At 37.7% G+C, this 11,320-nt stretch overlaps 1 protein-coding gene across 3 annotated transcripts; it reads left to right on the top strand.

Annotated features, from left to right (window-relative positions):
• Positions 1-7,762: 7,762 nt before the first annotated feature.
• LOC138913557 (uncharacterized) lies at positions 7,763-10,933 on the top strand. 3 transcript variants are annotated; one of them, XM_070217535.1, is made up of 8 exons: positions 7,763-7,943; positions 8,014-8,138; positions 8,434-8,679; positions 8,738-8,897; positions 8,957-9,132; positions 9,191-9,347; positions 9,411-9,659; positions 10,327-10,514. In XM_070217535.1, the coding sequence occupies exons 1-8, from the start codon at positions 7,889-7,891 to the stop codon at positions 10,374-10,376; spliced, it is 1,218 nt and encodes a 405-aa protein (XP_070073636.1). In that variant the 5' UTR covers positions 7,763-7,888; the 3' UTR covers positions 10,377-10,514. The 3 variants fall into 3 exon arrangements, with proteins under 3 accessions (XP_070073636.1, XP_070073634.1, XP_070073635.1); XM_070217533.1 differs by having other exon boundaries at positions 7,768-7,943; positions 9,411-9,724; positions 10,327-10,933; XM_070217534.1 differs by lacking the exon at positions 8,014-8,138 and having other exon boundaries at positions 7,815-7,943; positions 9,411-9,724; positions 10,327-10,933.
• Positions 10,934-11,320: the final 387 nt, after the last annotated feature.

The following is an 11,320-nucleotide window of genomic DNA, read 5'->3' as shown; positions in this document are numbered from 1 at the left end:
TGTTTGGGTTGCGCAATGAAGACGTACGGGATTTCATTAGCGCCAAACGCTCTGTTTTTCATTTGCTAATTTATGGAATTTTCAATAAGCAGCTATCGAAACAATACATAATCTTGTATCATTCGACTTGATTGGATTTCGTTGAGTGTTAAGTGCCCCTTTAAATTGGATTTTGGGGCAGATCGTGAAGTGATATTCGGACTGGAGGGGGTGATTAAACTATTTGAATATATTTTCAAACAAAACATTTGTTTTTTGGTGCTTAGCCTTGAGCTGGTACTTAATAAGCTTTTCATATACTTCTTTAAGCATATAATTTAAAGAAATGTACCGATTCCTCGGGTTCCTAATATTTCCTAAAACATTGTTGAAAGCTTACAACCCTTTATTTTTAAAAAATCTTATCTTTGTTAACTTTTTTGCAGTGGAAAATAACACTTTTTTAAATATTTATTAAAGTATATAACGATTTGAGTACGTCATTTTATCAAGTATATAAATTACTTTCCTAAATTTAACTGAGCTTATATATTTTGGAAACTTTATAAAACTCTGGCCTAATGTAAGCGAATATATTGCTAAAAACTTAATCTTTTGGAAAGTGTGTTTTCGCACTTATTTTTGGTATACTTATCACCAATTCAAGAATATAGCGGCCCATTTCACGGGTAATTAAAACATTGGGGCAAATTGTGACATCAAGCGTCACCGCCAAACGGTTTGTCTATTAAATTGTCAAAACAACTGTGCGGCACCGGCAATTGGCAATCGTCCGAATGTCAGACCGACCCCAATGCCATATTGGGATCCGGGCACGACCATAAAGCATCGAAAACTGCACTAAACTGGCAGGGCCCCAATCCCGCGGAGCAGCGACGACAAATGTCACTCGAAATGAAGCCATTGCTCCACTTTGGGTCGGAAAAGGAGTCGCCGGAGGGGAGCTGGGGCCGCTGGAAATGGAGACGTTGACTGAAGTGGATTTCTAGCGCACCGCCTCAGAACCACTCCCATAAATAATGCATTTCGAGCCACTTGAAAATGGAAGCGCAAAATGCAATAAACTTCGTAGCCACAGAAGGCACAACTAAGTAGCGAGAAGAACAACAATCAGAAGTCTTGGCAAACAACAAATTATAATGTAAAATCCTTGGATAAACAATATGGCAAGTTTTCCCAGCAGGTCGCAGCTTCTGCTGTTGTCTGTAATACAAGTGATCGACTAAGTAAACTTTTTGAGAATTCTATTTTGGTAAGTCCGATTTGTAAGCCCAAAAGGTTCCTATCAAATATATGTTCTTAACATAATAGAACTCTTAACAAGGTTTATAAGAAGATAAACCCATAACTCACGGTCTTTACACTGTTTAGCTAAGGAAGTTCAATTAGTGTTACTTTTTTGCCAGAACTGGTTTCGATAAGTTCAGTTATTATTTCACTTATGGAGATTCCTGCTATCGTATTCCTACAAAGTAAATTAATATTCATAACTTAGTGTTGATTTCACCCCCAAAAAGTAGCGGACTTAACCCTCGGCGGTGCTTAATAAGTTTGGCCACAACAAAGTGGGCAACCAGTGGGCGTTGGCCGGGGGAAATGGCCTCGTGTCATGAGTACGACCCGGAGTCGGAGTGGAAATCAAAATAAAACCGTAACCTGGCGTGGACGCCTTTGGCACATGTCGCGATCACAGCGGTGTGCACTGTACTGGTCTTTTCGCCTGGGGTTCGCTTGAGATTCGAGTCTCGAGACCCGGGATTCCAGAGCCGAGATTCCAGTTCGAGTTCGAGTGTTCCGTGCCGGGCCCAAAGCGAATGCCCAGGGAGCGAGAAGTCTCGCAGAGAAAGAGTGTCAAAGGAGTGAAGTGGGAGCGTGGGAGTTTTCTGTCCAACTGGTTTGCTTGGCGTTTTCCTTTCCATTCAATTTGATGCTGATGATTGTGCTGGCTTGACTGGGAAAACGACAGTCGCTTTTTTCGCAGCTAATGAGGAAAATATTTAAGAAATTAAAAGCAAAGGAATGGTTTGGTAATAAACAAAATTTTTGTGTTTAAAGCCTAGTACTCACTTCAATCAAAAAGGCGACGAAATGAAAATTTCTATACAAAAATGACAGGCGAAAAAGTTCGTGATCAAAATTTTGTATGGAGTTTTCATTTCGTAGGCTTTTTGATTGAAGTGAGTACTAGGCCTTACACTTAAAAAAAATGACAGGCGGAAAATTTCGTGATCAAAAATTTGTATGGAGATTTTCATTTCGTAGGCTTTTTGATTGAAGTGAGTAGGGGAGAGTGGGGGAATTTCGTCACAGGGGCAATTTCGTCACCTGCAATATCTCGGAATCCATAAGTCGTAAAATATATAATTTTTTTTTTTTTAGTCCTTCAAGACGGCCAGACACAACCAATGCATTTGTTTTGCACAGAAGGCCAAGATAATTAATCTATAATATTAAATGTGTTTTAACAGTTCAAAAGCTACATTTAGTTCTCGACGAAATTTTTTTTGTATTCCACAATTCAAAAGGAATAAGATACACGATTTTTTATATAATACACAGTGCTATAATGTGCATTTCTGCGTCAGTGATTTTTAACTTCGCGCCTAATTTCGGAAGAAAAATAATTATTTCTAAAGAAGTACTGTCTGGGGAAATTTCGCCACCCTACGCTAAGGGTAAATTCGCACCTATTTTAAATACATATTTTTATATTTGACGAGCTGGCTAATGAACAGACTACCAGCAGCAGCAACAAATATAGGACGTCAACAAAAATGGTACGCTTGATCAGTGTAGCATATTTACAGGCGTTAAACTCCCTACATTTTTCAGGTGACGAAATTGCCCCGGTAGTGTGGTGATTTTACCCCCCTGTGTGGCGAGATTGCCCCAGTATATTGGTTTTACATTTTATTTTTTTATAAATCACCAAGGTAATTAAAAAATAGGGGAATGTCACATTTTAAAGCTTGGTGCTAACCGCATTCAACAATAAAAATAGAAATATGATAACGTGTCTCAAGATGGACAAAAAATAGCTTTGAAAAAATGCTGACGAAATTCCCCCACTCTCCCCTACTAGGCATTAACCAGAAAATAATATTTTCTAGTTCTTGAAAGAAAGAGAAAGGTGGTAAGTTTGCGGTTGATTACAATAAATAAAATATACAAAATATTTTTTATAATGAAGTTCACTAAAGTCCCGCCCCACCCACAAAAATGTGTTATGTGGAGTATTAATCGGCACACCGATAAATATAAAAATGTATTTGAAATACATAAAAATCAAGGATCATTTTATTGGATTTTATTTATGGTCGCAGATCTAGCCAAAAGCCATTAAATTAAATTAATTTAATTTTCATTTTTCCAGCAGGTGGTGAGCACACTTTTCCCGCAACCTCAACCACCCACTTCCCATTGCACAACCAATAAACAAGTCAGGTAGGCAGACCTTGGCCACATCTAAGAGGAAATTCGCGAAACCCGCAAAAAATATGAAGAATTCTGAATGTTTAATCCCGGGGCGTGATAAACGGCCGATGCTTAGGAAGGTAGTACAAGGATTAAGGAACCAACATAGCTTAAGAAAGTCAATTTTTTTATGGCCATCCCATGAAGACACCGGAACAAGGGAGAACACACAGCACACACACATCACATATCATCGAGAATCTCCAGATCTCGGCAGAGGGAAAAGTAAAATTTGGGAAAAATTATATGCCTCATAAAGATTTCGCTGGAGAGCGGACACAGCAGATTTGCTTCGGACGAATCATAAAAAAAGTGCGTGACAGGAGAAGTGCGGATCGCAGGGACGCGGACCGACAAGGTCATGTCAACCATAAATATTTACATGTCATAAACATCAAGGTGAGGTCCAGGATCAACGCACATCCTTTTTCCGCAATGCCATTTCCATTGAACAGCAAAAAACAAAGGCAAACGGAAACCTAGAGGCCTTGGGAGGATTTTATGGTCAGCGTTGGCATTTGCAGTTTGCCAGGTAAGTCCAAGTCCCTGGGCAAGTCAAGCAGTCAGTCAACTTTCCGGCCCGGACTCTGCGATACCCTTTGTGATTTATGAGCTGTTAGCCAGGCTTGTAGGATTTTCATTTGAATTGTGACTGCGACTGCAGCGATTGTCTCTGTTTGCCTCGAGGTTTTCTCGCCCATCGCCCATCGTCCATCGGCCACTTTTCGCCGGCATAAATTATGCCGTTGCCCGAGTCAAGTTGTTATTGTGGGCGTTGGTCCTGCACAAACACCTCGGCTTACCTGGCTGCCCTGACCAGGATACGGGCTCGGAATGGGTATCGAATTCCGATCTAGGTAGGGCGTTACAGTTTCCCCAGCCTTAACTCTTTTGAGCCAATTACGGTGACCACTTCTGGTTAAATAGTTTAGTTTTCATTAGGGCTCATGCCCTGACTTTGTTGTAAAAAAAGCAAAAAGGATTGACCCATTTTGAGAAAACTGTTTTCAGGGTGAACTACATTGTTGTGTCGGGCGTATCCAGGAAATTGAGGGTGGTGGAATTAGTCTCGCAGTTATCGCTTGGGAGGTGGGTAAAAAAAATAGGGTAGTAATAGGATTTATTTTCACCCAAATTGTGGTGTTATGTTTATTTACATTGCACCCTTTTCAAACCAAATGTTTAAGATTTGCCATTTGACGTCATACTTTTTGAACACCACATTTTCTCTTAACTTTTCTTTCGAGTGTATAAACGAATACACACGAAAAGACACGCATGGATCAAATCGAAATGCGCATGGTAGATATCTGGTATTTATACGCATCTCGTTTTTACCATGCTGTACTGGTAAAATTCGATTTATCTCTCTCGGAGATTCTCTGCCTTCGATACTGAGAAGAAGCAATATGGCGACTTTAATAATATGAGTGGGAGCAAAAAAAAATTTCCTTAAATTTAAATAAACTTAGATAGCTTTTAAAGTTATATAAGTGGGAGCGAGAAAGACACATTCGAAATTCGAGCTGGCCTATATAGAAAATGTTGTACATTACAATTCGATCATATAAAATTAAGATGCCGCCTAGCAGGTCAACATTAATAACAGAAAATATCAAATTGATCATCCTTTCATATCAATTTTTTTTGGGTAGACCCAACGTAACGCAGCCAATCGGAAAAGTAAGTCAGTGACGTGATACGAAAATAATCTTTCTTATTTGAATTGAGTAACAGTTAGCTTAACAAAAATACAAATGATTTGTGGAAAATGTATCTCAAAGTTTATTTTCTACCTTTTTTCGACTTCCCTTTTGCTCTTATTAAAATAAAGTAATTCCTGAGAACTGAACATGTTTAATCAGTTTGCCTTTCTATTTTCTCTCTCGGAAAATGTTCTGGTTTGGTCTCAACATTAAAATTTATGGTTATACAAGGTTGTGATTGCAACAAACTCTTTTTATTTTCGCTGGCTTGTGGGTTGGCTCGGTCGGCACTTTTAATTAATCGTTAATTATGGCTCATGGAAAAGGCGCTCCGGAGTCCAAAGAGGGTGCCACGCCCCACGCCCACCGCCCCACTCCCCCGCGGATGCGCAACGTCAATTCCGCCGACGCCGACGCCACCTCCTCCCACCCCGCTGAGCGTAGTTACATGTACACAGAAGCGTTAATTAAATTTCTGTTTGCCTTTTGGCTCTCCTTGCGAACATCTCCTGGCCAGGCCAAAAGGAGGAGAAGGAGAAGGCGGAGGAGATGCCACGGCGCAGTAAATAAATATTCATTTAATTTATGGTTTTAATTTTTATGACTACACAACTTCGGGGCAGACAATTTAGTAGTTTGGCGGAGCGTGGATGGAAATTTAATAACTTTGTTTATGCGCACACTAAATCATAACTAATGAGCGGCCGCAAGAGCCGGAGCTGGCCAAGAGCTAAGGATGGGTTGGCCAAATGAGATCGCAACTGGAAACGGAATGCAGCTGGCCCAATGACAGGCCAAAACTATTTGATAGCACAAGCCACTAATTTGAGTTGAACACCTACAAGGAGACAGCGGACGCACAGTACGGTTGAAAAAGGCTCGGTCAAAGATCGAGAGACCACCAGCTGATTTGGCCGAAGGCAAATTGCATCCTCGCAGCGGGATGATGCCGAGGAAAACCCGGTGAAAAGGACCTTTGACACGGGCCCGAAGGACAATGCTTCACAAATTGTCCAGCTCATTTCAGCTCTGAATCGGCCAGGACTGGTTGTCCTTGCTGGCAGGCGGTGGAAAAGGTAGTGACCCCAAAAGCTCCCCATCAGCATATTGATTTGTTTGAATAATTTTCCGACATTTTCCGCTTTCATTTCCGCCGCCCAGCCTGGCTGCTCCCCCAACGAAAAGTTATCTCGGATTTTTCATCTCTCGTATCAAATAATCTGTCCGGAGATCTGGCTCTGGCGGCCGAAGACCAAAGTTATCTCATTTCGTTTATCAAATGAGGTTTGAGAAACGTTCCCCAGCCCACAACAAACCAAATGCCAAGAGGCCATTTGCATATATTCCTACAGAAAGTGAGCCCTAAAAGGGTTATGATAAATGTTACGATCGATTAATAATTGTTAACTAAGCCAAACGATACGCATCCCAGGCGAGACAGGCACAAGACCAGTCCGCCATAGGATGGGGAAGTTTTGGGACAGAGGCGCAGGGAATATATCGTAGAGATCATATTGACACTGGATTGCTCTATTGATTCCTAATAATACATAATATATGATCGAAAACTTATAAGCTTATAAAAAATATAAGTTTTGATTTTTACTTTTACAAATTTTTGTTACAAAACTATTATTAGATTTCGCATTAAATAAAAAAGTCTAATAAAATTTCTAAAAGTATATTTTAACTACACTTATTGGAAATCATAAGAAACGGTAATGATTGTTGATTGGTAATCTCAATGGTATCCTTTGGCTTGATTGAACACTAGGGCGGGTCGATTTGTATGGGGCCGAAAAAAGTGATGAATCGTATAGGGGGAACGTAATCTTTAAAGGATTCTAAGCCATATTGGCGAACATACTTATGTTCTAAAATTACGTTTGACCCCCCCCCAAACGCGAATGAAAAATACAACTTTTTTTGAGGAAAATATCATAGTAGTCAGCTCAGATGTATTACTAAATTTGAAATAAAAATTTGACATTGATATTCAGTAATATATCTGTGCTGACTGCTGTGATATTTTTCTCAAAAAAACAGTATTTTTCATTCGCGTTTGGGGGGGTTAAACGTCATTTTAGACCATAAGTATGTTCGCCAATATGGCTTAGAATCCTTTAAAGATTACATTCCCACTATACACTCATAGAAATTTTTACCTAAATACTAGAAAAGTCGCCCTAAAACCGAGGTCGCCCTAAAACTACGGAAAATTTTCTTATTATACGGGTGGCTAGCCCTAAATATACGAAAAATCGCCATGGAAAATATTTTTTAGGGTTAGTTTTTTCAAAAAGGTAAATTTGTCCTGTTTTTTAGGGCGAATTTTTATGAGTCGACTCCAAAAGTTATTCCTTCTTTTTATGGCGAAATCGCCCTAAAACGTTGAACAAAATAGCAAAAAAAATGTTCTGAAATTGCCCTAAAAACAAGGAAGAGTCAGACGAAATTTTAAGACGCAGTTAATGGATACATATGTAATGCATGTGTGTATGTGTGTGTGGTTGACAGGTCAAAACAAGTGAATGTGTGTGTATATTAGGTCGGACCTTTTTCTTCTTCTTTGCTACTTTTCGTCCGTTGCAGTGGCAAGGGTGTGGGTAGAAAGAGTTGCATTGTCTAGCCTTTGTCACAATTTTTCGGACGCTTGGAAGTGAATGACGTGTTTTTGAGTAACTATTTGTTTGTGAGAAAGTAAAAAAATGGAAACGGTATTAAAGGACTTGGGAGGCGATGCTTTCTCTGGAATTTTTTCTGGTAAGTACATACATATATAAATGTGCAATTTGAATATCAATAAGTTATTGAATTTACATATCTGTAACAGAACGAAAATTCAGCATTGAAACTTTAAAAAATTTGACTTGGGAGCAGCTACGAGGTGAAATTCCTGTGGAGCTAGTCGGCCCAGCAGTAGAATTTTTTAAAAAATTGGAAATGTGGCAAAACAAAGTAAGAAAATTAATAAGAGTATACATATGTATGTATGTGCATATGTAAACAGTGTTTGAGTCAAAAAGATGATGCAACAGAACACACACATACATATATATCTATACCGCATGCACAAATGCATATTCAAAAACAACCCCCAAATTTCTATTGCGTCATATTGTCAGCGGTCGAAATTTGTTTGTCGGTTTTTTTTCTAGAAGTTGCAGTAAATGCAATCGCACGCTAAATGAAAATTGTGTGTGTTGGTTGTGCATTTTTAAAATCATATCTAAAAATTTGTTTTCTTTAAAAGGACGACGTTAAGGCTATTACGGATCCCGAAAGAAGTGTTTGCGTACCTCGAATTATAGCAAAAAGCAGAAAAGGGAAGCTAATTCTCAAGCACTTTTCAGAACTTAAAACTCTTAGCTCCCAATTAAGAAAAGATTTAAGTTCTCTAATATGCGAATATTTACTCGGAAAAGAGTTTAAGGCAAGGCAAAATTTGTTGGAGGACATAGCCAACCAAATTGCGGAACTTTTTGAGTCTGAGACGGCTGTAAGTAAATGTAACACAGTTAAAAATATTAAAGTAAAACATTTTGGTAACTTTTTAGGACACATACTTCTTAAGAATCAAAGGAAAGAAACCATGCGGCTTACTGTACAGCCACTATTACAACATTAAAGCCCGGTATAGCAGTGCGAAAAGCCGAAAACTTCTTCCGAAAACTAAGGAAAACGAGTGTCCAAATCTGCAATTGCCTCCTATACAAGGTAAGTAATTTACCTTTGTAGTGCTTACATGTTAACTTTCATATATTGATAAATAATAGATGAAGTCGAGTTGGCCTTGAATTGGCTCAAATTTAATATTGAGCCATTCGAGTCTGTAATAACCCACTGGAACTCCACATTTCAATGGAGATGCGATTTTCTCAAGTCGGATGCCAATCTTCTCGAGGTATTTGAAGAGTTTCCAATTTTATCTCAATCCTTTGGATATAACCTGGTAAGCTCTAAAAGACTTTTGTAAAATCGTTTTTTCCTAACATAAGTAAATAATTTAGATCGAGAACGACTTCGAGCTAATACATCCAGCTTCCGCAAACCTCTTTTCGAAGAAGTGGGACGACTTCAAGGTAAAAATTGTTCCCCTTTTAAGAGGGAAGGTAAAGGAGCAACAGACAATAAACCTGCTCAAATCGTTGGAAAACAACTCCGAAGGTATGTGCTTTTTGTTTTTTTTTCTATTCCCATTCAATAATTAGACTTTTCCAATTTAAATAGACAAACAATCAACTTTATTGTGGCTTGCGATCCACGCAGTGTTGGTGCCAACAACCAGAACAAAAAAGGACGGCGGGAGCAAGAGCGCGAAGCTCACCATTGAAGACTCGCGAAGCCGTTTCCTGGTTTGGAAGGCTACTGTTGGTGAACTGCAGACCCATTTAAAGGCATTAACGGAAAACTACTACACCGGAAAGCAGAAACTGCAGCCATTTATCTGCGCCGTGGGATCGACCCCGTATGACCTTGGTGAATTTGCAATTTACCTCTCAGGTGTTTTTTATAAAATGCCAAGTTTATTGAAAAGCATTGAGGTGTGTTTTAAAATATTTTTTGTTTTGAACCTCGAGTTCCCACCAGAATGTGCTTTGGTATGGACATTGATACAAAAACTGTTTTTCGAGATTAACCTAGAGTCAGATAAGAAAAGTAAAGCCCTTTCGGAACTCTTGAACGACTATCGAAATTTAAAACTGTAAATATTTTAGATATTAGTTTCCATTTATTATATTTTTTTTCTGTTTTGACATACTTTGAAGTTTAGATGTTAGTTGCATTTCTCTATTTTTTTATTTTTTGACATATTTTGAAGTTTAGTTTTTAGTTTAATTTATCTTCTTTTTTTATTTTTTGACATATTTTGAAGTTTAGTTTTTAGTTGCATTTATCTTATTTTTTTTATTTTTGGCATAGGTTTTAATTTACATTTATCACATTTTTTTAAGTTGACTTAGGTATTAGTTCAGGTATTAAATTTTTATCGTATTATTTGTATTATCATATTACATATTCTGAGTACACGACAGCAGACTTAAAGTCTTTAAAAGAATGCATACAGTTTCACAATAGGGAGTACACCGTTCTGTTTAATGATTCGCTAAAACCCAAACACCATTTTCTGAACCATTACTTCCAGATCGTTCAAGAGTCAGGGCCAGTCAAGCACTTATGGACATTTCCATTTGAGGCAAATCATAAGAGATTGAAAACTTACACCAAAAATATAACATCTCGTAAAAATGTTATTCTCTCTTTGGCCAAGAAAATGTGCATAAACTTTGCGGATTTTGTGCACACTTTTGAAGTCCAAGATGTAGTTTTAAGCAAATCGGGGTGCCTCAGCCATAGTTCCTTGTACAGCAATGAAATTGCTAACTTTATTTCAAGTACTGATAATATAACTTGCCATGTATAAGCAAAGCTGCGAAACATAATTTACAAAATAGGTTTCATTTTATATGGCTACGAACCAGATTTTAAAGCATTTGAAATAAAAGAAATCTGCTCAATCCAAAATAAATTATTATTTCTATGTATGGAATTAGAAGTTAAATATGATAGTCATTTAACTAGCTATGAAATTATAAAACACTCAGTATTTAGCGTAATAAATTTAAAAGACTTAAAATTTCCTCCGGCGGAAGCACACATGCTAATGACCAAAAAATACATAAAGCCTAATCATTATTTTTAAGATCAATGTAATTAGCAATGTAAATAGCAATGTTTTAGCAATAAGAATAAGTAGAAAATAAAATATTATAAGTAGTAATACAACAATTATAAATTGTGTAAATAACAACAAACAAAAATATAAAAAGAAAAAACAAAAAAAAATATATTGAAATCGTATTTTTATTAATGAAAAATGGCCGTGAAATTTTGGGGAGCATTTTACATATTTTAGGGCAATTCGCCTATAAATCCACAGAAAACGCCCTAGATTTATGAAAATCTGCCTTTAATTTTAGGATATTTTTCCTTATTTCTAGGGCAATTCGCCCTAAAATCCAGAAAAACACCCTAGATTTATAAAAAACTGCCTTTAGTTTAAAGGTATTTTTTCCGATTTCCAGGGCAATTCGCCTATAAGTCCAGAAAAATCGCCCTGGATTCAAAGGAAACTGCCT

This window comes from Drosophila takahashii, chromosome 3R (genome assembly GCF_030179915.1).
Source record: "Drosophila takahashii strain IR98-3 E-12201 chromosome 3R, DtakHiC1v2, whole genome shotgun sequence".
Taxonomy (NCBI): Eukaryota; Metazoa; Arthropoda; class Insecta; order Diptera; family Drosophilidae; genus Drosophila; species Drosophila takahashii.
The sequence above is the reverse complement of the archived record's forward strand: the minus strand, read 5'-3'. Positions and strand labels throughout refer to the sequence as shown.